The sequence below is a fragment of the Clarias gariepinus genome, chromosome 7, assembly GCF_024256425.1.
Source record: "Clarias gariepinus isolate MV-2021 ecotype Netherlands chromosome 7, CGAR_prim_01v2, whole genome shotgun sequence".
Taxonomy (NCBI): Eukaryota; Metazoa; Chordata; class Actinopteri; order Siluriformes; family Clariidae; genus Clarias; species Clarias gariepinus.
Genome location: NC_071106.1, coordinates 20,617,528 through 20,643,611, shown reverse-complemented (window position 1 = coordinate 20,643,611; position 26,084 = coordinate 20,617,528). Strand labels below are relative to the sequence as shown.

The window sequence follows — 26,084 nt, the reverse complement described above, 5'->3', positions numbered from 1 at the left end:
AGAGGACCTTTGAGATGGAGTAAAACAGTAGATGTGCAGCAGGAATGTGCAACAGACAAATCTGCAGTAATTACCTGATACAATCATGTCACCATGGACCAGAATCTCACTGAAATGCTTGCAATAATGGAATTGAGGCTATTCCATTCCTGCCCAGTATTAGGTATAGTCTCCCTAATAAATTGGCTGGTGATCGAGTGAGCGTGCGTGTGCGCGTGCGTGTGTGTGGTTAATGTAATGAATTGAACCCTACAAGTACTGTAAGGAGACAGAATAGCAAAAATATCATCAGTGTACCTAATGAGATGTCTGCTTACAGTACATGTCCAGTGAATTGTTCACTGCTGGGGTGTATCGGGATACAATCAGCTGTGCACTGAAGGAGCCAAGAGAAAACTGGCTGATCATTTTGTCAGAATGAAGGATATCTCTTTTTTTATAAGTGGACACTTCAACAACAATGGGCATAATATTAATGACATCTCTGCAATGTTTAGAGCCTGCTTCAGGTGCAGTGAAGTGAGGAAGCTTAAGCAATTTTCATTAGATTTTTACAGCTCATAGAAGCAGTAATACAATATCGCAGTATTGCAATTGTAAGAATGTGAATATTGGTTGCTTAGCTTTTGATCTAGCAGACATCCTACCTAAACAATCTAATGATAACAGCATCAAACATTCACATACAAAACTATGAAAAAATAATTGGCGCCTTCTGGAATTTGTTTTGCCAAGTTTTAACACTTAAATGATTGGGATCATTCAACAATTTTTAATGATACGCAAAGCAAACCTGAATAAACAAAAAATGCAGTTTTTAAATTAATATTTTATTTATTAAGGGGAAAAGGCTGTCTAAACCTACCTGGCCCTATGTGAAAAAGTAATTGCCCCCGTGCTAAATTATAATTGAACTGTGATTTTTGAACAGCTAAAATTACCGCCAGACCCTTTTAATCAAGAAATCACTTAAACCTTTCTGACAAAGTGAGGCACGTTAAAAAATTTTTAATTCAATTCAATTTTATTTGTATATCGCTTTTAAAAATTTTTATTGTTACAAAGCAGCTTTAAACAATCAAATGAATTATTTAAGTCTGTATGGAATGTAAGTGTGCATGAATCAAGATGAGCAGATTGTCCCTGATATGATTATAAGATATGAAAATAATCTTTTGCCACATCACATTTGCCAAAGACATCCTAATGATACCCAATACTTTTGGGCAAATATTCTGTAGACTGATAAGACATCATACAGTACCAACAGTCAAAAATGTTGGTAGTAGTGTGACAGTATGGGGATGCTTTACAGCTTCATGACCTGGACGACTTGCCATAATCGATGAGCCATGAAATTTGCTCTCAGAAAATCCTGAAGGAAAATGTCCGGGCTATCAGTTCGTGATTTCAAAATCAAGCCCACTTAGGTTATGCAGCAGGACTTCAATTATTTGAAACATACCAGCAAGTCTTCTTCTGAATTGCTAAAATACATTTAAAAAATAATAATTTGAACTGGTGTAGTCAAAGTCCAGACTTAAATCTGATTGAGATGCTGTGGCATGTCCTTAAACAGGTTAAGCTATCCAGTGTGGCTAAATTAAAACAAAGAAGAGTAAAGAAGAGTGGGCCAAATTTTCTTCACAGCGATAAAAAAACTCATTGCTAGTTACTGCAAACGCTTTGCAGTTTTTACCACCAACGGTGGCACAACCAGTTATTAGCTTTATGGCCAATTACTTATTACGGAGGGCCAGGCAGGCTGGGACAGATATTTTCCCTTTAGAAATGATCATTTAAAAACTGCATTTTGTATTTACTCGGTTTATCTTTGTGTAATATTCTAGAGAGGTGGAGGGATGCACTTGAGAGAAGAGGCATGAAGATTAGTAGGAGCAAGATGGAGTACATGTGTGTAAATGAGAGAGAATGTGGTGGGGGAGGTGCGTTAGCAAGAGGTAGAAGTAGAGAATGTAAAGGAGTTTAAATATTTACGGTCAACTACCCAAAGCAATGAGAAGAGTGGTAGAGAATTGAAGAAGGTTTGGGGACAAAGTGAGGCCAGATTGAGATGGTTTGGACATTTGTAGAGGAGGGAGGGGGGGTATATCGGAGGACAATGTTAGAGATGGATTCTGTTAGCATGCGGTCACGCGAGAGTTATTAGCAATGTTCCTTGCTAATTTTTCCGATAAAACGAATTACTGTACAAACACACATACACAAATACACGTACACAGCGCCTATGCGCATACACGGAAACACTTATCTGTCGGGATTTATTTATTTATTTTTTTTAAAGGTAAAGTGCAGGTTAATTTGTTTTATTTTTACTTCATATTTTGTATTAATCATGTTATGTATTTATTTTTTTGGGGCTGTGGAACGAACAATTTGAGTTTCTATTATTTCTTATGAGAAAATCTGCTTTGATTTACGAGTGTTTTAAAATATCAGCCCACTTTTGGAACGAGTTATGCTCGTAATCCAATGTTCCACTGTATATATAAACCAAGCTGACTCTGGAATCTGTACTAAAAAGCTGACACTCAATAATTTTAAGAAAAAAAACTATAGAATAGGCTGCACTGAGTTCGGAGTATACCGTTTTCAAAACTACACAATGCAAATTTTAATCAGATTTTCTCTTTCTCCTCCACAAATTAATCATCTGGAGTGTTCCACGAAAATTCCTTATTTATAAAGCAAGACTGGTTGAGATTGGTCCAGGTAATCATGTTTTTTTAAGCATATTGAAATATTTTGGGGAAAAGTAGAACTGAAATCCACAGGAGGTGATTCTTATCCTGTCTGATCTACCTGCATATTTTGAAACAGCAATACAACAGTATTAGTATGTATAAGTCCCTGTCTCATGAGGAATTGACTGGCATACCTACTGTATAAGATCTGTGCATTTCATTCTTCCCTTATGGTTGTACATGCCCTCACTGGGAAGAGTTATTGGAGTCAGCATGCATTAAAGCCTGCCTCATAATCATTTCAGATTTTTTTTTTATCAGTTGATTAAAAAAATCGGCAGCAGTAAAACATTTTTGAAGACAGAACCTCTGATCCCAGAATATTCAGTGATTCAACTAAGCATGACTGTCAAGCTCAGTCTATAATCATTACAACCATCGATAACAATCAGTGCCCATTTGGACTTCATACCCTCTTTGCAATTATCTCTAAATCTTGTGGCTTTACACTGGATCCCCTCAGGAAAAATCTGACAATACCTGTCAGAAACAGCTTATCTCTGCGTTTACCATCTCATAGCAACTCCCACTGAAACACATCTGTTGTCCATCATATAAACATTTATTGGTACCCTCAGATAATCTAAAAAGGAACGTGTCCTTTACTCCCTACTTTATCTTTGGTTGACTTGCTGTTGACATGTCATGTATCAGCATCAGAATAAATCCCTAGGTGCAGTTACTCATATTGGCCTGCAGTCCATTATGATTGCCTGTGAATAATTTACTGTAATAATCTCATTATTATTTAGCACGATTCTTACTCAAATGTAAATCACAATCTTTCTCCATTAGAATTGATATCATGATTCTCTCACATGATTCTCATTTTTCCCCTTAAAACGTTTACTGTGCTCTACACAAGTAAAGAAAGAAAAACACAAAACACAAAACAAAAAAGTTGCTTTTTTTTATTTTAATAAAGAAAAAAAAAAAGAAAATAGAAATAGAAACTGTGCTTTTTGTACACTCAGCCAACTACCGTCGATATAGTTGGTTTGCTAGAGTTAGTTTATATCATATTGTCATCTTGCATAAAGTAAATGTCACAGGTTTAAAAAAAAAAATTATACATATTTTACAGTGTAAAATTTATTGTTGTCCAAGGTTTTATTGCTCAATCTTAACTCCCTTCTAGTATACTTCTCTATAGCTTTCGAACTGTTTTCAGAGCTTCTGCGTAACAGCTAAAACCAACGCGTAAGTTTTAATTAACTAATACAGTAAGTTATATCGTAATTAGCATTGTACATGACTGTCTCTGATCAGACAGAAGTATTTATTTGAGTTGTAATGTGAGGAATATTTAACTTATTTTGATAAAAATACTGATATATAAACAAATGCATGTAATGATAAAGTACACACTAGCTACTAAACACAAAAACAGAAGAAAACAGAAGGGTTTGACACACACATGCACATTGTGGGACACTGAGAGCATCGATGTCCCTACTCTGATTGGCCGGATTTGAGTGAGCGAGCGTTGTGATAATGACCATATGCTTAGATTGGCACGCTATAAATTAGGAAGTGAGATAAGAGAAGCGATGGAGTTGTACTGTATGACTGAATTATTTGCTCATTTCTGGCCTGATTGGTGAATTAATAATGTTTAGTTTTACACTGTGTGTGTGTGTGTGTGTGACCAGTGAGTGTGACTGATACAGCATCTAGGATTATTAAGTAAATAAGTGAACATGTGATCGCAGTGTGATCTGAAAGTGCATCACTGTCATTTAGAAATCAGATTGCGTGTACAGTATGTATGAATCAAGATCATGATTTTTTAAATTATTATTAAAGAGCACACGTGGACTTTTTTCTCCTTGGTCTAGCAGTTACTTTATTCTTCATTTCTCTGACATTATTATCACTGTGCATAATCATTAATACACTGCTGTACAAGTTGTATTATTACTTTTATTATTATAATAAGTTTTCCAGCAATTTCTTTTGCCTTCCACTACTTTCAAATTGAAATGTCTAAATTATCCTGTGTTCTGCCTCAGATATTAATCACTTCGGAAGAAAAAGAAATGAAGTGAAAATAGATTTTTATCTTAATCATACCATATGCCAGAGTTTAAATACTCACCCTGGTGGGCAATGCTGTTCATCAATAGCATCCACCGCACTCTCCACAGAGTTGAGCAATGACTGGATTTGATTGGCTGATTCCTTCAACAGGAAGCGAGTCACAAACTGCTCAATATTAGTTCCTCTTTCATACACCTGTTAAAAAAGAGCACATATACATTAGAGAGTGTGAGTGGAAATGGCAGACAGCAGCAGCTCATATTTAACGAGCGGGTGCCTAAGTCCCTGCAAGCTCATCAATGTGTTGTGTTGCAGCAGAAGGCTTTTAACACAACACTGTAGAACTGAAGTAAACGTTCAGTACAGCAGATGGTGAAATAACTCTAAAGTATGAACAGGACAAAACAAAAAGTCAACCAAGTGTGGTAATAGCAAGAGATAAAAATGAGATATGAAAAACTGGTAAATTAAGTGCCAGATTGGGACTGCTTGCTTCATTGCTACTGTATGATGCACCAAAGTCAAGGAGCAAATTCTTTTAGTGTTGATTACTGTAGGAATACAAAAAACATCGACATGGCAATTCCCTTGTTTCACATTTATGATATTGAATTTTCTTAGCCATATAAACATTGTGCCTCATTATAGCAAGTGAATGAAAAGTAGAAGACTTCCAACTTGTGATTATGGCGTAATAGTATCTTTTAACACCTGCAAATCATAGAGCATTTATATTGAGCAATGCTAGTCTTTATAGTAACCTGAAACACACGTATTACACAAGCAATAATAATTGTACTCATCCATATGTACACAAGATTATTTACACAATTATGTACACAATTATACACAAGATTTTGCGCAATGTCCATAAAAATAAATGCCATAATTCTCCTATTTCAGGATTATTGATATTATTCATGGTTGAATCATCGGTTTCCACTCTCGCATGACATTTAATAATCCCCACAGGAGGGGTATCAGGTTTCACTCTCTCACTTGTCTAGACAGACACTGCAAACCATCTAAGAGTGAGTGAAAAAGTAGTGCTAGTTTTTATTAGCTTCTCATAGTTTTATAACAAAATGCTGGAGTGCAGAATGACTGAACACAGGGACACACCTGATGGTTTATAGTGCATTGCTAAGCAGACTCCTGCTGCCTGTGTTTTATAAAAAGCAACAAAAAAAAAAAAGAAGAAATAACACGGATAGTGAACAACCTAGGTTTTGGAAACCTGGCTAGACAAATAGCCAGTGTATGTGTGTGTGTGTGTGTGTGTGTGTGTGTGTGTGTGTATGTATGTGTGTGTTTGCAGTGGGGGTCAGCATGATTAATGTTAGTGACACTGCCAAGCCAGCAGTTCTGCACTGCGTTTTACTACAACTGAAGGTTTCACACACGTCAGCAAGAAGTAAAGCTATGACTGGTGGTAATGCAGATTCCTTAAGGGGAACAAAAGGTTAAGGAGAAATGTGATGGGTCACAATGACTGCATGGCAAATGATCAGTATTTTAAAAATTGTCTTTCTATACTTTTCTGATTTAAATGAGAAATGGAAAGATTAAAACATTTATTGATAGACATTATTAAAATGCTGTTTTAATTAGCTACTTGTGTAAGCCATTAGTGAACTGTAAATAGTTATGTGTGGAACATCAACTCCAAAAGACGCAAAGTTAAAGGTAAAATACTCTTGACAAATATATGATATAAATTATATAATACATATACCCTGTCCAGAATGTACCACACCACGTTCCCATGAGCCCGTACAGGATAAGCAGCATAGAGAATAAATGAATGAATGAATATTTGCTTTGTACGATTTAAAAGTGCAAAAAAGACAAAGGTGTCCAAGGCACCTCAAGAGATTTGAGTCACCACAGAATTTCTTATATTTACCAACATTAATTTGCTCATACGTCTGGTTCACAATCAAGGTTAGGAAAAGCTAGATAATGCATATTTCAAAGCTTTATAAATACTCTGACTTGTCAACCTTATTCCCTACAATAAAAAGCCACTGGCTGCTTTAAGTGGCTTCTTAGCACTCTTAGCACAATTAATGCCCACAACGTAGGAGAAGGTCGTAAGAGCCTATCATAACATTCTTCTTCATTTTGCAATGTAAATGGTATGTTGACAGGAACCTGTAAGGTCAAGTTTAGTCCAAGTACGAATGTTAAAAAGTGATAGTAGGATTGCTAGAAAGTACTATGCAGTGATTTTATGAATGAGTAAAGGGAAAAACCCTTTCCTGTGGGCTCACAAGAAAATTACAACCCTGATGCATTTTGGAAACAAATCTTGTGGACTGACGATGCAAAAATAGAACCCCCCAGAGTGAACAAAAGTATGTTTTGGGGCAGGATTTCATAGAAAGAAACACCTTATCAACTGTTAAGCAAGGTGATGGATCAATCAGGATTTGGTCTTGTGCTGCAGCCAGTGGCATAAGAAACATTTCACTCATAGAGGGAAGAACGGATTCAATTATATACTGTACCAGCACAGTCTAGAAGCAAACATCAGGCTATGTGTTAAAAAAAATATCTAAAAGATGAAACGAGAGTTTCCTGGCTTCTACAACAAGATCTTCACTTCCTCCATCTATCCGGTAAATGTTGGGGTGAGTGAAAGGGGGGAGGTAAATTTGGCAATTCATGGCCCGCTTATTAGCTTCCTGGAGGTGGTGCGCTGTGAGAGTCTTCCTGGGAGATTTTCTGGCTTTGCAGCCATTATGACATGTGGCGAGTGCTATGACTGGAATTGAATAAGGTGGAAGTCTTGAGATGTGTCAAAACCATTTTATTTGCTGATGCTTTATGTGATGTAGGATTGGTTTTAGATCTAGTTGCTTTCTGATGTTATTTCGAATCCTGTCTCTGATGGTGATACCCAAGGCCCCCCTTAGGCATCTGATCTCTATAGTCAGCAACCTTCGGCAATTTGTCGCTTACAGCACCCAGGTTTGGCACTCATTGTGAGAGTAGGGATGAATATGGCTTGGATAAGATTGCTTTTTGTGACAGTGGAAATGCATTTGTGGGGCAGGATTGGGACCGCAGGCTGATATCTTGGTTTGCCTTTGTGGATCAGATGGTTATTTCTCTATCCATTTGCCCATCATCTGTGAGAACTGAGCCCAGGTATTCCCAATTTGGTGCTCGTAGGGCACTCTGTTCTTCCTATCGACATAACATCTGTTTTATTCTAGGCTGTGCACATGTTGTGTCTTGACCAACATCTTGTGGATATAGTCTTGTAGCAATTCTTATGTTGGTGCTATTAGGACCTAGTCATCATCCAAGTGGACCTCATTGTTTTTCCCACTTAAACAGTGAGTGGGAAAAATACAACCCTGCATCATACCAGATATCACCTCAAAGAGCTCTGAGAGCTGTGTTTGTTATTGCACCCTGTTGAGACTCACCTTCTGGAGACTACTTCGCACAATAGGCAGTCTATACTGTGTGCGAACTGACCATAGTTTGTTCCTGTCCAGTTTGTCACAGACTTTTTCTACAACAGGCCTAAGCTACTGTAAAGGTTTTGGCATGGCTCTCACAGTCCTCCAGCCTTACACATAATCAAAATACTGTATGTGGATAGACCTCCAAAGAGCAGTGCAACAAGAAGGATTTTAAAGAAAAATCTAAGAACTAAATGACTTTTGCAAAAACTAATAGTTAAAAAGCTCCCAAACAATCTCTTAGCTGTTTATAAAAATGTTTTACAAACTGTTCTATTTGTTAAAAGGAGTGTAACTAAGTACTGATCAAACATTATCAGACATTTTGACCAGGGGTGCCCAAATGAAGTGTTTTTATTTCCTTCAGTAGTCACAACAGCCTATTCTTTTTGAAAGCATATTTGAGAGTTTTTAATGGGATTTTGTAATTTCAAACAACTAATACTGATTTGAAAGTTACAAAAACAGGATCACTGTAAAAAACTACCTATAGAATCTACCCGAAAAATGTGAGGTAACAATTTGCATTAAGTTTGTTTGGGTACATTTTACCCCATATTTTTCATAAAAAGTACCTAAATAAATTAGCTATAACATGCCAATTGAAATTAGGTAAAGTCTACTCATTGCATCACATAATGAATTACTTATTAAAATTAAGTAACATTATGTTTATGCAATGAGTAGGCTTTACCTATTTTAAATTGGCATGTTATAGCAAATTTATTTAGGTACTTTTTATGAAAAATATGGGGTAAAATGTACCCAAACAAACTTAATGCAAATTGTTACCTCACATTTTTCGGGTAGATTCTATAGGTAGTTTATGACTAACTAGCCAAAGTTTAACTTCATTTAAAAAGTTCACCCGACACAGTATCATGATTATATATATATATATATATATATATATATATATATATATATATATATATATATATATATATTTTATTAAGTAATTAAATAACAGAGAAACAAGGTACAAAACTATCTTTTATAAAAATAGCAGAACAAGAGAATAACACTGAATAACCGTACTTAGACTTGTGTAACTGTCCCCAACATAAAGCAAGGAAGCACTTTCCATTCAGTGTGGAGTTTAGCTAAGTTTACCTAAACAGTCAAAGGCAGACAAATGCACCTCATGCAGACAAATGAGTCCAATTCGTAAAGACAGGAAAGTCCAAATCCTACGGACAGACACATGCACACTTGTATAAACATTTCAAATTGTAATATTTCATTTAACATAGGATTATAACGATTCTTTATTATTAACACCTATACGGCATTGACCTAATCATAGCTCATAAAAGCATATCTTAAAGTCAGTTATATCCATGTTACAAAAGGAAATTGTTGTGTGACTGTCCTAATTTTAAGTAGTTTGTATCAAACTTTTTCAGTTTAATGAAGAAATGGATTGAAGACATAATTTAGAAAACAAGTGTTCTAGATTTCAACACTATGTTAAACTCAATATCAACAACAGCACTGTTAGCATATTATATACGGGACAATTGTAGTTTTAATTTATGCAAGCTTGCTAAAGTAAAAATTTAACTACAATTAAGTTAATATGTCTATAATTTTTCCAACACAAAAATAACATTTGTTTGAGTGACAAACATTTCTTAAACACATCTTTAATATCAGGCAAGTGCATATTTTAAATACTGTAGCTAAAGCTTAACTCCAAACTTCTTGTTTTACCAGCAAAAAACACAAATACTTATATTTATAACATTAGCTTTCTGTAATTAAAGTTATTTCTATCTTTTTTATTAACTTTATTTGTTAGACTTTGGCTAAGGCAGTCACTAGCTAGCTAAGAGTTGACTATCTTACTAGCTAATGTTTCGGTAACTTAAAACAGTTTGTGCTTTATTACTTTACAGCCATAAAATACGAGTTAATATTATATTCCTGGTAAAACGTTTGAAATCGTGTTTTTTTTCCGTACCACTTATACCTAACTAATGCGGGGAAAAATACTTTTCCTCCTGTACATTACCATTAGCTAAGCTAGCTTGTTATGACAAATGTTTGCCTAAAGAAAGCTACAAATGTGAACTCCTCATCAAACATACAACAATGACCACAAATCTTATGAGAGATAAGAATAAATGTTACCCTTTGCTTTCATGATATGATAAATAGACAGCATGTTACAAACATATCTTACCTTCAGCCCAGAAGCTTTACAAATGAACATGTGCCTCAAATAGCTCATGCTTTCAACAGATCCAATGTTTTAGGGTATATATTACACTGTTTTTTTAGGTTGCAGTTATTACTATAAATAATTAGGTAGTGTGGGTGAATTTTACTCATTATTATATAATTAAACTTGATGATGAAAATAATAGGTAAATGGTAGACTATTTGCAAGGGTAGTATTTACCACCCACCAAAATCATTTTTTACAGTGATTGTGCATTTTCTACTTTAGAAATTACTCTATGATTACTAGATAAGTTGTTCATTACATTTTGTTTTTTGTCCATAAAGCCTCCTGTAAATGTTTAATGCTCAAGCTAAAAAAAAAAAAAAAAATATATATATATATATATATATATATATATATATATATATATATATATATATGCCCTCTGCACCTACTGACTCATCCCTATGCTGAACTGGACTTCATGTTAATTTAAATAATTTCTGTTTATATTGTACTCTCAGCTGCATAACACAGATGGTGTTATATTATCTCTATCAGTTATCACCCAAATGAGGATGGGTTCCCTGTTGAGTCTGGTTCCTCTCAAGGTTTCTTCCTATTGCCATCTCAGGGAGTTTTTCCTTGCCACTGTCGCCGTCACCCTTGGCTTGCTCATCAGAGAAATTTCATTCATTCATCTCGTTATTATCTAGAGACACTTTTCTCACACATACACAATTTATTATTATTATTATTATTTTTTTTTTTTTTGTGAATTTCTTTATCTTTGTGAAGCTGCTTTGAGACAATGACCATTGTTAAAAGCGCTATATAAATAAAATTGAATTTAATATATATATATATATATATATCATGTTTTTGTGCAAGCTTGTGCATATTAGCATTGATGTGTATGTTATAATAGTGTATGTTTTAATATAATGCATGCATTATCACTTTTGGCATAAGCCTGAGTACATGCATACCAAGTAGACTAAAATACAGTCTAAAATGTAGTGTAAACTATAAGCAGCCATCCTCTCTTTATTATGACAATGTTTTCACTGTCCTAATTTTAAATTATTAAATTAGCATAATATGTATAGAACTTGAAATATCACTATAATCAAAATATGAGATGATTTATATATGCGTGCAAAAAGGAGAAATTGATAAAACATGGGTGTGATAAAACATAACGTGTGTGTAACCAGTGATTAAATGCGTTTAAAATGGAACCTAAGTAGCTGAATATTAATACAAGATAAACAAATTAGAACATATGCCATCTGTCACTTCACTAAAAAAAATATTTGCATCCTTTGCTTGTTATGATTTAGGGGAATTACTGAATAACAATGAGTAAAAAAGTGGACACGCACATTTCTGTTGAAAGGAAATAAATGACTGAAGTTCTTTGCCAAGGGAATAGGTTCATGTATTATAAATAACTATTGCACATGTGTGATAAATATTACAGAAGTAGCAGCAATGTCTTTGGAGTAATATACATATACTGTTTTATTATAAAAATATTTCTGCTTTTATTTTTACAGCTGAACAAAAGATTTTAACATTTTATTTAATTAGATAATCAAATATTCTGTTAATCTGATGAAACTTCAAAAACCTAAACTGAATTTTGTTTGATGTTGTACTTGATAAAGGAAACGAAACAGCTGATTCTCCATTACCCACTACTTCAGCAATTTTCTTCTTCATTTGCTGTTCTACAAGTAGGGTGTAAAAGACATCAACGACCCCGTAAGGTTCCATAATTTGAGCCGGCCATTCCATTTGCATTCATGAGAAAAAGAATTGATCTGTGGAACCTGCCTAGGGTTTCCATTCATAATGCAGAAATTAGCAGATATGCTTTTATAATAGCTCTTAACAGTAGACAAGCAGACTGAGGCTGGCTCCAAAACACTCATGTCAAGAAATACACCGATAATCAAATATTTTATTATTCAAAAGTGATGCAATAGCCTGAATTAGCTGTATGTTTAATGTTATTAGCTTGCAAGATCAGTCTATAAGTCTTAATGTTGTGCTTGGAGTATGCCATTTGCTTGAGTTTTGTGCAGGCCTCTTCAAAAGCAGTTTCTACATATCACCAAACGGTGTTGCTAAGAAACATATTGACTCCTGTTGCTAGGATACAATTAATTGGTTCATGTCTGAACAGCTATGTGGCATCTAAGGACCAAGAGGATCTGTGTCTTAATATAGAGAAGACACCCCACATATGCCTGCATATCTATTTAAAATAAAGTATGTCGGGCGTAAAAACATGCATGGTGCATGCATCTGCACTTTCTCTCTTTCCGAAGCTGAATCTGAAATATCTGTTCAGCTAAAAAAATAGCTGTTTTATTTCAAGGCTGATCAGTATTTTACCACATACTGTAGGCCACTGAAATAATGCAATGTCTTCAGTGTTAATTGCCTTTGCCTTGTGCGTGAAAAGGAACATAAGAGATGTAAGCTTTAAATCGTCAAAGTGTGTTAGTGTGACAAAAAAGAGACATGCCTTAATTACTGAGCAGAACAGAAAATGAGGTGAAGGTAGACTGGGAATGTGAACCTGTAGCCCAGCTAGAGCAGTTTACTAAGCTTCAGACAAATAAGGAGATTCAATCCTAATCACATTATGTAGCTGGAAAGCTGGAGTCATGGTATAATGTGGTTATTCAGCCCAGGATACAACCATTCACATACTTGTATCAGGGCTGCCTGGGCTTTATAGACTTGAATTAAATCTAAAACTGGGTAAAGGTGATGATAGGTTGTTATACATACTGTAGGTGTTTGTGCGTGTATGTGTAGTACCGGTACCAGATTTTATTTAATGGTTGTTTTATATTTTTTATATTTTTTGTATAATTTTGTATAATAATAATAAAGACATTGAAATGGTGACATAACAATATTTCCTGCCATAATATAGATTTGTACAATAGTTGTAGTAGTACTAATTGGCCTATTGACTGCTGTCCATTCACGGAACAAGACAATTAATGGTATAAAGAACATTAAAAAGTCTGTGATTTGAAAGCCACCTTTCAACAAAAATAAAGATCAGAAAGTATGGTCTTCGGGATGTGTGTGTGTGTATGTGTAAACGAGAAGGAGAAGTTTAAAAGTAAGTATTTTGTGAAAAAACATAATAGTGGTTCTCAGTATCAGGCAAATATAACCTCAGACGCACAACATAATATAACTTTTTTTTCTCTGTCATTTATTTAACAAAAAATTTAACCAAAAAAAAAAAAAAAGAATTAAACCAAAAATTATTTTTTTAGAAGGTGTAGACATTTATGTTCATTTATGCCCTTAGTACACTGGCAGGTCTCCCTTTGTATCAAATACTGCATCATTACAGCATGGCAAGGAGGCGATCAGCCTGTGGCACTGCTGAGGCTTTACCAGAATTAAAGGTTGCTTTGACAGCAGCCTTTAGCTAATCTGTAATGCTGGGTTGGGTGTTTCTCATTTTCCTCTTGACAACACCCCATATAGTGTCTGTAGGGTTCAGGCTGGTTGGCCGATCAAGCACAGTAATATTGTCAGCAAACCAGCTAGTGTAAGTCCTTCTGAAAAAGGAAATCACCATTTCTAGAAAGCTCGTAAGCAGACGGAAGCATTAAGTGCTCTAAAATCCGCTGGTACGGTAGGCGGCTTCACTGACTTTGGTAAAAGACAGTGGACCAACACCAGTAGATGACATGGCACCCCAAATTATCACCAACTGTTAAAAGTTGACACTGGATTCTGTGCCTCTCCATTCTTCCTCCAGACTTTGGGACCTGGATTTCCAAATGAAATGCAAAATTTACTTTAATCTAAAAAAAAAAGCACTTTAAACCGCCAAGCTACAGTTTCTCTCCTTATCCTAGTAAATACATTTCTGATACTGTCTCTAAGTTAAGAGTGGTTGGATACTAGGTATATAACAGTTGGCGCCAATTTCCTGAAGACGTATAGCGTCGTGGGGCTCTCCCAACTCTTGAATTGTTTTTTCTTGACAATATTCTTAAGGCTTCCATTATCCCCGCTGCTTGTGCACCTTTTCCTACCAGACCTTTCCGTTCCAGACAACCTTCCAAAAATATGCTTAGAATCAGCCCTATATAGATTATTATTTTCTGGATAAGAGCAGAGCAGATATGTCAGGTTAGCAGTCTTCCCCATGCAAGCACTGAATTAGATAGAGAGATACATGGCATTTATACTGTATGAATAGTAATAGTAAATTTGAAATTAAATATTCTAATATTTTGAAATACTAGATATTTGTTGTAATGAAAACAAAATCGGTGCGTTCTGGAGCAGGTGTATCAGTAATTGCACCTCATGCTGGATGTCTGCTTTAACTTCATTATTTTATTATGTGTTTTTAGGTTTTTATGACAGCTTGGACACCTTTTATTTGCAACCTCATCCAATTTTACATGCTCTTCAATTGTTTCACAAATTATTTTGTGACACTTTGTCCTGACAAGGTAGATTTTAGCTTTGGAAAGAAAAAAGGTTTTTAACATAGAGTAAATCTGTAATGAAAACATTACTTTTCCATACACTGCCAAAAGTGATATTTTATCAAGTGAAGTATATCTTTTTTTATTTAAGATTTAAGCAAAGCAAATATAAAATTCTATATAAATAAAAAGCCTATTACTACACACATATCACTAAGTTTTAGAGCATAACACTTTAAGTATTTTTTTTTCAGAAAAAGAAAAATGATTAAAACTACCAAAATTACTTTCCAATAAAGCAAAATATTTACAGTATACTTTAAAAAATATAGAATCTATCTTTATATAGGCTTCATAATCTTATATATGGCTTGGTGTAATTTTATATTAGGGATTTGTAGAGCATTTGAGTATTTTTACTTCCTAAGATATCATCCTTTACTTGATTATTTTTTTTTCTTTTTATTGTCCTCACTTTCGCTCGAGAGGCATAAAACATACAGTAGAATACAGACCTTAAAACTTAATTAAGCAAACCAAAGATGCTCAGGGCTTAGTGAGCTAGTTAGACAGTTCTTGAATCTTTTCTCACTTCTATGCCCTATCTCTGACCAACACCATCTGCATAAAGATCCTACACAGTCACAGTTGGTAAAGTTTCATGGTAACAGATGGTGGAATTAAATGAAAGGAAACAAAACAACACCAGACTAGGCAACCCATTGCCATAGGAACAATAAGCTACACTTTGCAGTAAAAATGTGCTCCTAACACACAAAATCTATGCTGCCCCAATATGTCCCTGTGCTGTCTTTATCAGTATCGATCAGTTAAGATACCTTTAATGGAAGCATATAAAAAGTTCGTTTAGCCTTCCCAACCATTTAAAAGTGAATCTCACATGTACAAAAGCAAACACCTTTTGCAAATGCCCAACAGTTTTGATGATTGACAGTATTCTCTACATTACCAAGAATTTCTGCACAGTAAACGGAATAGTAACTATCTTATATGATTGTACATTACAAACATTTTTTCTGAGTTCTTATACTGTAGTTCTAATCCTAAAATTACCTACAGTACACTAACATTAATCAACATTAGGCTACATTGTACATTTGCCTTGATAAATATGCATGAAAATGTGCCTGAAGAGAAAAAAGTATGTGGAAGTGGATGAATAAGGAAGTAAGGATATTAATTTGCAGAATTTCTATTTGTTATTATAATGTGAATACCTTAGAACTTGTACAATGCAGATGGTTGCAAGTTTGCACATGGTTACAACTGGTTTTAAATAAGACAATGCTGTGAAAATGCTGTGCTTTACGGTTCTTAAAAGGATAAGAAGGTCCCCTTTTCACTAATACGGACATGTCAATCTTTTTAATTAAGACCGGAAAACTGTTCTAGGGTTGAGCCCAAATAGAGTATAAAGAAAATCTAGTGCACTGTGCAAGTTAGAATCCCTTGTTCTGCACCCCATGAAGTGCCCTTTGTCAGGGGTTATGGAATCATTTAAACTTCAGCAACTGGATTTGCACCTTGGTTTAAGCACCAGTGTCTGATAAGTTCCTTATGCCATTCAGAGGTTGGTGGAACTATGGCACACAGATGTGTGATGTCATATGCAAAAGTTATATGACTTGATAAGGGCCCTTGATAAGTGTCCAAATTTCACAGCTTCCAGTCTAGACAAAAAGTGGAGGCCCCAACCCACAGCACACGAAGTATCCGCTGCCAATGTCCTGGTGCTAGATACCACAGCATTCCATGAGACCTCCTGAGCCCTGAAGGGTCAGAACTGCCCCGCTGGCACAGACGTAGGTGGACCTACTGTAGGTGGTTATATATAGGTGTTTGTGCGTGCATGTGTGTGTGTGTAGTACCGGTACCAGATTTTATTTAATGGTTGTTTTATTTTATTTTTTTTATAGTTTTCAACATTGTATAATAATACTAAAGACATTGAAATGATGACATAACAATATTTCCTGCCATAATATAGATTTGTGCAATAGTTGTAGTAGTACTAATCAGGCTACTGCTGTCCTTTCACTGAACAAGACAATTAATGGTATAAAGAACATTAAAAAGGCTGTGATTTAAAAGCCACCCTTAAACCCTTGACATTACCCTTGCGAATCTGATAATAAAATGCTATGAGTGAGCCAAGGTATCTTTGTGAGCTAGTTAGTCAAAGTTCAAAGATTGTTGGTGATTATTTGGTACTGTTTATATATATATACTGTATATGCCACCCAGGAGGGGTTTCCATCATAGTCCACAGACAGACAGAGCAAAGATGAAATTTGACATCTCAGCCACCATGCTTACCAAATAAACATAATAATTATTCTAAAGTAAATAAGCAGTTCCAGTTCCCAAAGGTTTTCAGCAGGGTTGTAACGAAGGCTCTTTCAGGACTTTCAAATTGAACTTTCCAAATTTTTACATGCTTAGACCACTCAACTAGCCATATAAACATAAGAGAACTTACAAAAAAAAAATTATAATAATAAACAAACAAAAATAAATTACGATATATAAATTAAATAAATTACTCTCTTCAAATATCTTGGAAAGGACATTTAGACATGATCATTTTAAATGAGCTAAACTGCAACAATGCAAATCATCATTCCTCAGTAAAAAACCTCTTAATAAAAGCAGTTTGTTTTTCAGACAGGTTGTTACAGATCTAATACTTATTGGGAGCATTTCTCACTTCTTAAAAATTCTCAGTATGGAATTCTGTCTATGAAGGTAGCTTTCTATGGATGTACCTTAATAAGAAAATAAGTTTAATTTAAGCTCTTCATGAAAAAAAAATTTCATAAAGAAAGAAGTGCTCCATAAAACCAGCCTTCTATGGTTGTAGCATTTTATAAAAGCAGTCTTCTATAACGAGACAGCTTTCAGCGATTGAAATTCTCTAAGGAATCAACTTTTATGAAGGCAGCCTTGCAGCATCCCATTAAGGCAACTTCTCACCAAGTGCAGGTTGTACATTTCCATTCAGGCAGCTGACAACAAATCTTTAGCCTGTAACCTGGATGAAGCATTAAAGAGCTTAATTAAAGTCTAAAGTTATAAAATGTTGCATATATATTTCTTTTTACAAATAGTGCTACAGCTTTTTAAACACGTTTTAACTCTAAATGGTGCTTAGCCAAACTGATTCAATGCTACAACACACTTTTGATCACATACTTGATATGATGGAAAGTGGCAGAGCTTTCCAAAAGCAATTAAAAAAAATGTGACAGCTTAGACTATTACTCGAGGCTCATTAGTGTTGAGGATAACACATCCACTGCATAAAACTGGAAATTATACATTTGTTGCTACATATAACCACATGAGTGGAGTAAAACTGGGGTGAGCACTAAAGAGAAAAAGAAACAGGGAGGGGCAGTAAGGTATTTGTTAATTTACACAGATTCTTTGGCTTATTCCCTACATACGTTCAGTATCCAGAGCAGGTTTTTTAATAACTAAACAGCATATGGCTGCTGCATCGCACTAGGAACTTAAGAATGTGTAAAAGTTTAATTAATCCTATCTTAAATCTTTAATTTTTTTTTCCCCTTCAACTGTCCAACCCCCTTTCCACCTGGCCACAGAATAAATGTAATGATTTAATAAAGATTCAATAGGAAGTGGCATTTTCAGGCAGGCAAATAGTAACACCTGATCAATCACTTAGAAAGGATTTAGCTCAGCATGCACTGACAACTGCCACATGAAAAATGATTTGAAACAGCAGAGTTGCGAGACTGGAACCGTGGAGTGGAACAGTGACATATTTCAGGGGATCAAAATAAGCTGCTGCACAACAGATGTGGGCGGGCACACACACACAAACACACACACACACTTGGACAGTGATATGATTTTCCTAATTTTGCCTCTCTATGCCTTCAAAATGGGTTTGAAAAGAAGCAATCTAGATATGACTGAGGTGTGGATGTCCAGCGTAATTTAAAACATCAACAAAAATATCTGATTAATCATTAAAACATTGTTCTTTAAATATTTCTGTATTTTCACATGCTCAAATGTACTTGTACTGATAATTTGACTGAAAAAAACAGTTTCATTGCCAGATGTGGCCTGTTTTCTCACTATTTCATGACAAATTAAGGGGTTACAAGGTTTTGCATTGACCAATTCTTAGTTTGGGATCCAAAGAGGTGTCAATGCAAGTAAAAGAGGCTATTATTAGGGTGGAAAAAAACAGACCCATTAAAAAATTTAGGAGTATGATTTTAAAAAGAAAGAATGTACTGGTGAGCTTAGCAACAGCAAAAGGGCTGGACAGCATGGTGAACAACTAAAAGGGGTGATCACAGAATATTTACTTGTTGAAAAAAAGCCTTTCTATAAGGTAGGTATAGGCAAGTCTATATTTAAGAGACAACTCCATAAATGTACTCTAAATAAAACATTAAGTTCTAGAAACAAAACAGTAAACAAAACCTCAATTTAACTAAAGTTACAAACCACTGTTTTTTTTTCCACACTAGACTAGCTAGGCTAGAAAGCATCTAAAAGCCTGTCCAGTTATGTAATAAGATTTTTTGGATAGATGAAACCAATAATATCTGTTTCCAGAAGGATGGGAAAAGATGTTTCTGGAAAATAAAAGAAAGTGCTCATGATGCAAAGCACACCACATAATCTGTATGATGTCATTACTGTATCTGTCCACATCATCAGCTAAAGGCCGCAACATTAAAGGCCTGGCAAAGCATATTTAGAGAGAAAAGTTTATCATGTCCATGGGCTGCAGATTTCAAGAAATCAATGACAATACAAATTTATGTCCAATTATTAAAAATAATCCCTACATAGGCCTCCGAGTGGCGCAGTGGGATCCCTTATCATGGGGGGATTGCTGGTTTGAACCCCGGATGATGCTGTTTTCCTCTCACAGCCGGAGGCACAGAGAGAGCTGATTGGCCGAGCTCTCTCAGGGGGGAGGGATGAGAGGTACTTTGTGCTCCCACATTAATCACGGCTCTACAGCCGATCAGGGGCGACTATGAGGTCGCGCACGCGGAAGGAGCGGCTAGCGCTTTCCTTCGAGTGTGTTACTCTGCCCCTAATAATGCGTGAGCAAGCAGTTCGAAAAGATGCGGTCGGCTGACGTCACGCGGATTGGAGGAAACACGGGATGGTCTTCGGCCCTCCAGGCTGAGTGGTAGTAGTAGCCTTAATGTGGGAGCCCCCTAGTGACGGGGAGGAATTGGCTACGACTAATATTGGGGAGAAAATTGGAAAAAAAAAAAAAAAATTAAAAAATATATATAATAATCCCTACATGTAGTTATGCTAGTTAATCCTAATACTTTTAAGACTACATTTGGGTGGCAGAGGCGAAAATTTCGAAAATTGTCCAAATACTTACAGACTGGAACATGCCTTTCCTCTTATAGTAATAATTTTCATGAAAATATTGATTTTAAACATAACATAATTCCTCTTGCAACATGGGTGACAAAGTTATTGGCATACATGTTGATTAATGTATTTGCTATTGGTCTACATTTAACCAAATTTGACCAAATATTAAATTTTCTCCCTCACCTTTGGGAAAAAAAAGTCAAGTACACTGCGTTCCAAATTATTATGCAAAAAGTGTTTAGGAGTGATAAGGTAAGAATTTTTTTGTTTGTCAGTTGAACTCATGGATGGTGATGTGTGTCGGGGCTCTTTATATCACTGAAAGCAATTGCAGACACCTGTGCTAATTAGTTTGGCAGGTGTGTTGTTCTTTATAAAAATGAAAAGTTTGGAAACTCTGTTGTGCATAATAATTTGGAACATGCATTTGAGTGCATTTAGATTTTTTTTTCTTTTTTTTAAATATACTGTTATCACTGGGCAGTTTGTTAAAAAACCTTTCAATTGTACTCTAATAGTTGAAGACTGGAAAATTACAATGACTGCAATTCATATAGGTTATTTGGAAAATCTAAGAAAAATATATTTTGCATAATAATTTGGAATGCAGTGTAATGGACAGGTCTTCTTTAACCGATCGTTATAAGTTTGTAGCCTATTTTACATGTAAGAAAATAAAATCTGGTGTTCCACAGGGTTCTGTTTTAGGCCCACTGCTATCTTCTCTCTATACGCTTACTCTGGGTAACAATTTGTGAGCATGGTATTAGTTATAAGTCTTATGCTGATGACACACAGTTATATGTCTCAGCAAAGCCGGATGTGAGAAACAGCGTAATAAAGTTAAGGAATATGCGAAGGACACAGGCTGTTCAGTGCCTTTTAGGTTCATCATGTGCAGCAGTAACAGAGCTTGGTGTGATTATTGTGAGGTTTCCCACAGTCCAAAAACATATAGGTTGGGTTGATTGGCGTTTCCGAATTGCCCATAGTGTGAGTGTACAGTATGTGTGTGTGCCCTGCGATGGATTGGCACCCCATCCAGTGTGTACCCCACCTCGTGCTCTAAGTCTCCAGGGATAGGCTTCAGGTCTCCGCGACCCTGAATACAGAATAAAGCAGGATAGACGAAAAGTGGGATGAGAGTGAGTGAGTGATTTAAAAAATAATACTATTGACTTGTACTGAACTAAACGGTCTTGCGCAATGGTAACTGAGTGAACTACTAGTGGTTCATGAAATGCCTCGCCTACTTTGCTCAAAGGGTACATGCTATTTGTTAGTACCTCATACAGCAGGGACAAAGCTTTTTCTTACAAAGCCCCACAGTTACAGTATGGAATAGCCTTCCAATGAATGTTCAGACAAATTAGTCAAATGATGACTCAGACACAGTGTTTAAATCTAGGCCAAGAACTTATTCATTTAGTCAAGTCTTTTAATTTATGTATAAATTTCTCCTAGGTAAAGTTGCAGATATGGGGGACTCCTGCACTAATATTATGGTGAAGTGGTATGTTTGAATGCTGTCTTCCCTCACTTTCATGGATCATTCAGGGGTGTTGACTATGCAGTGACTGGTTGCTTTATTTTCCAGCAAGCCCTCATGTAAGTGCTTCCTTCTGTCTCTCCCTTTTAGTTATGCTGTCATAGTTAGCCCTGTAAGAGTCCTCTGCACAAAATCTACATTGACCTTTATGTGTCTGTTAGCATACCCAACTGTTCTCTCTACCTAATTCTCTGTGAGCATCATGTTCTTTGATTTCCCCAGTGCCTTTAACATAATTTAACCTGCACTGCTACAAGAGAATCTTGAAAAGATGCATGTTGACATCTTCATAACCTCCTGGATCACTAACTATCTGATGGACAGACCCCAGTTTGTAAGGCTGCAGTGATTCATGTCTGAAAATTCAGCAGTACCGGAGACAAGGCAGCTGAGTAACCAAAAGTGACAATCTAGCATCTAGACTTATAACAATACTATATAACAGAGCTAGGTGAAGTGACTAATAAATTCACTGTAATATTTCAGATCACATGCTCAGAGCATTGTTCTCTATGATGTGCTTTTTGTCACAGCTTGAAAAAGAAGACATAGCTAGCTTAACATCAAGTGCAATTAAACATTTGTAATATTTATGATAGACAGAGGTATCTTTGAGGTTAATCCTTCTAATAAGTCAATTCTACTGAAGAGGTAGTATTCTAAAGCTGTGTACATACTCAATATAAACATATGCATGCTCTAATGACTGCAAATGTATAGAAACTTCCAACATCATAGGAATTTAGTCAAGATTCAGTGGACCCTTTGCCAAATCTGATGCTCTCTGCTTCCTTGTCTCACCACAATCCTACTCAGCTTCCAGGACTCAAGGGGCACACCACAGTTCATTGTAACAGACCACACTGGGATTATAGAGGATCACAACTGACAGGTAGCATTACTTCAGAGCATTTGGAACAGAGGCCAATACCACCCACTACATCTATTGCTGACAATCTCCACAGGTATAATGGAAAGTATGGATAAAATTATTTAGAAACAAAGCTTCACTCTGATATATTCACCTGCTGGATCCTCAGCCATGTTCATGAATAGCAATCTCTGGCATCCAACAGAGAACTTTAAAGCATAAATCAGCAATTCTAATTTGCACTCCAGCTCTAAAATTAGTTTCACCAGTTGTGTTTTATGAAGTAGCGTATATTTAACATATTATTTTATGTAAGCAATGCACCCATAAAACTAAAGAGAAGTGGAGATATAAGAAAGATATTGACCTGAGATATGAAACATGAGAAACTGAACAGGAGATTTAGGCCATAAGCTTAGCAAGATTTCTTTAATATTGTGTACTTAATCATACAACAACTATAAAAATGAAAAAAGAGAAAAAAAAAACCTAATATTATTATAACCCCTAATATAAGCTCTTTATGCACTGTTATTGGGCTAATCTAAAGGCCACATGAAGTTTGAACACTGTAGCTACTGACTCGGCAGAAAGTTGGCGACCTCAGACACACAGTGCACACAGCATCCGCTGACCCCGTTCTGTGATGTCCTAGCACTTTATGGCTGGGTTGCTGTCGTTTCCAATCACTTATATTTTGTTATAATACCACTAACAGTGGAATATTTATCAGTTAAAAAATTTCATTTTTTCAACTGGTCTTATTGCACAGGTGGCATCCTATCACTGTAGCACGCTGGAATTCACTGAGCTCCTGAGAGCGACCCATTCTTTTACAAATGTTTGCAGAAGCGGTCTGCATGCCTAGGTGCTTGATTTTATACACCTGTAGCCATGAAAGTAATTGGAAAACCTGAATTCAATGATTTGAAAACCAATGATAGTGAATACTTTAGGCAATATAGTGTACATGCTCATACTGCAAGTACCTGATCTGATTAGGTACTTTACACTTAGACCTTCTCTCTGTCTCTTTCTCTCTCACTCCCCCCCCTCTCTCTCTCACACACACACACGCACGCACACACACACACACACACAAATATATCATATATTATATATATAACAAACAAATATATATATATTTAACACAAAATACTGCTACATATATCAGTGTTTACTGACATATTGTCCATGATTGCTATTCTGTTCCCTATTCTTATCTACTGTAGTCTTACCTTGTGCATCCCATGCATCATGTATTTTTGCTTTCTGCCTGTTCTCAGGATAAGCTCTGGAGTCACTGTTAGCTTATGTAGCATTTAGGAGATAAAAAAAAGATTTAAAATCTTTGCATTTGCAGTATATATTTGTATTTTATAGTGTATACAGTATTTAAAATATGGCAATCCTTGTACTACTTTTTAAAAGCGAGCATACAGTAGGTCAGCTTGGTTCTTTCCACAATGGGCCTATAGTAGCACTTTGCAGTTACTACTTTTGACCACCCAGTGCAGTAATAACTCTATGGAGCTAAATTGGTAAAGATCACATGGTTATATGTGGACTATGATTGTGAAATATAGTTATATTATAATATAATATTTAATTATATATAATATAAAGAAAGGAGAGTAAACTAATGGAACATCTGGTTATATATGTTAAAAGACAATATTTGAAAAAACTGGTTTTCATTCACTTACATAGGGATTTGCCCCACTTGGACAAACTGCCAATATCCTTATTCATAATCCAATATAGCAGACCTCAATATACTGTAAGCTTCAGTCTCCAGAACAGCCAGTGCAGATTTTAGGCTCATGGAATTGCTTTCATGAATAAATTACACTCAAGTATATCTTCACAAAAATGACTGTATTTCCTGTTTCAGGATTGTTCTTTCCTTCCATTTGTATTCCTCATGAGAAAATGAGAAATTGAACTTTTTTAAAAACATTTTTGAAAGAAATTGGGGGAAAATCTGTCAAATTAACACTGAAACAAAGGGTTGACTTTTATCATACTGACTCAACCCACTCCACTGATGTGTCCAAAGTGTTTATGTGAGACATTGTAACTTACTGGAGGAGAAGATAAGGATTGCATCCCCCTGGAGTAAATAGACTGGATATAGCTGACAGGATACACATGCAATAATAGAACACTAGTAGTAGGAAGGTCTTTGTCTTGTTTAGAAGCACTAACCTTTCTCTTTTGCTCTAACAGAAGTTATAGAGGTATATTCAGTTCTGACTTCAGCATTCTTTCACTGAACACATTTTGTGCAGTCAACCGTCTAGTATAAGATATAAAAAAAAAAAAGTTTTTTCCCAATGATTATGTCTTCTATGTTCACCTGTTTTAAAAAGATATTTCAGTGTTTTGGGGAAAACAGGCTTTCATAGGGCAAACTGCTTTATAATATCTACACCAATAACTCTATAACTATTTTACTGTTATTTGTGTAGAAAGTGTAATAAAAGTAATATAAAAACTGGCATAATAGAATGCACAACCAGCTGAGCAAATAAATGAATTATATACAGTATTTGCAGGGTGTACTTAAATTCCAACCGTTTATTCATGCTTCTTCTCTCTCAGTCCAGAAAGTGCAGTAAGTGAAGCTATGGGCAAGTAAAGTAAGTAATAGCCAAAAAACTAGGTATCATGTTAAGAGGAAAATAACTATTTGATGCTAAACCTGTCAACAAGTAGGTCAGAATACTCATGCATAATTAAAACAATAGCCTGAGGACATAATGTATTTCAGATGTTTTTATACTTGAAATATGACAAAACAATTCAACCCTAAAACTAAGAATGACAACATTCCTTTTCTTAATCTCACTGTCAGTACTTCCCTGCTGTCTGACCAGAACCAAGACTAGGATGTACTATATATTTGGTTACATTATTTGTAGAAGCAGATCTATTAATCTGTCTATTTGTCCTCCTATTAGTCTATCCAAAATAATTATTTATTAATTACAACTGGAATGGCAAATAAAAGTGCACACTTTAATAGCTAAAACCTTTTTAAATCGTATGCATATGTCCTGTGGGCCAGCTGAAAAAAAACTACAAAAACAAAACAAGATAATATATGGACTGAAATGCTAATCTAAATTAATCCCTTAATATTTGTTTATGGTTTAACATACAGTAAGTCGGGGTGTTATTGTCCGCTCTCATGGTGCTATTGTTCCGAGGTGTTATTGTCAGCTCTTCTACACAATAACACCTCGGAAAATAAACTACAAATACAGTAGGCCTACTAATTAAGGCTCACCCTGTCAAAGCATGAATATTTTATAAGTGGT

General features: G+C 35.4%; 1 protein-coding gene across 2 annotated transcripts in view; it reads right to left on the bottom strand.

The window, feature by feature from the left end:
• The window catches only part of necab2 (N-terminal EF-hand calcium binding protein 2), a 97,351-nt gene that overhangs the window by 23,896 nt on the left and 47,371 nt on the right, over nt 1-26,084 (bottom strand). For both annotated transcript variants that reach the window (XM_053499896.1, XM_053499897.1), the window contains exon 6: nt 4,864-5,000. In XM_053499896.1, coding sequence (XP_053355871.1) covers nt 4,864-5,000 — 137 coding nt within the window. The remainder of the gene's footprint in view (nt 1-4,863; nt 5,001-26,084) is intronic.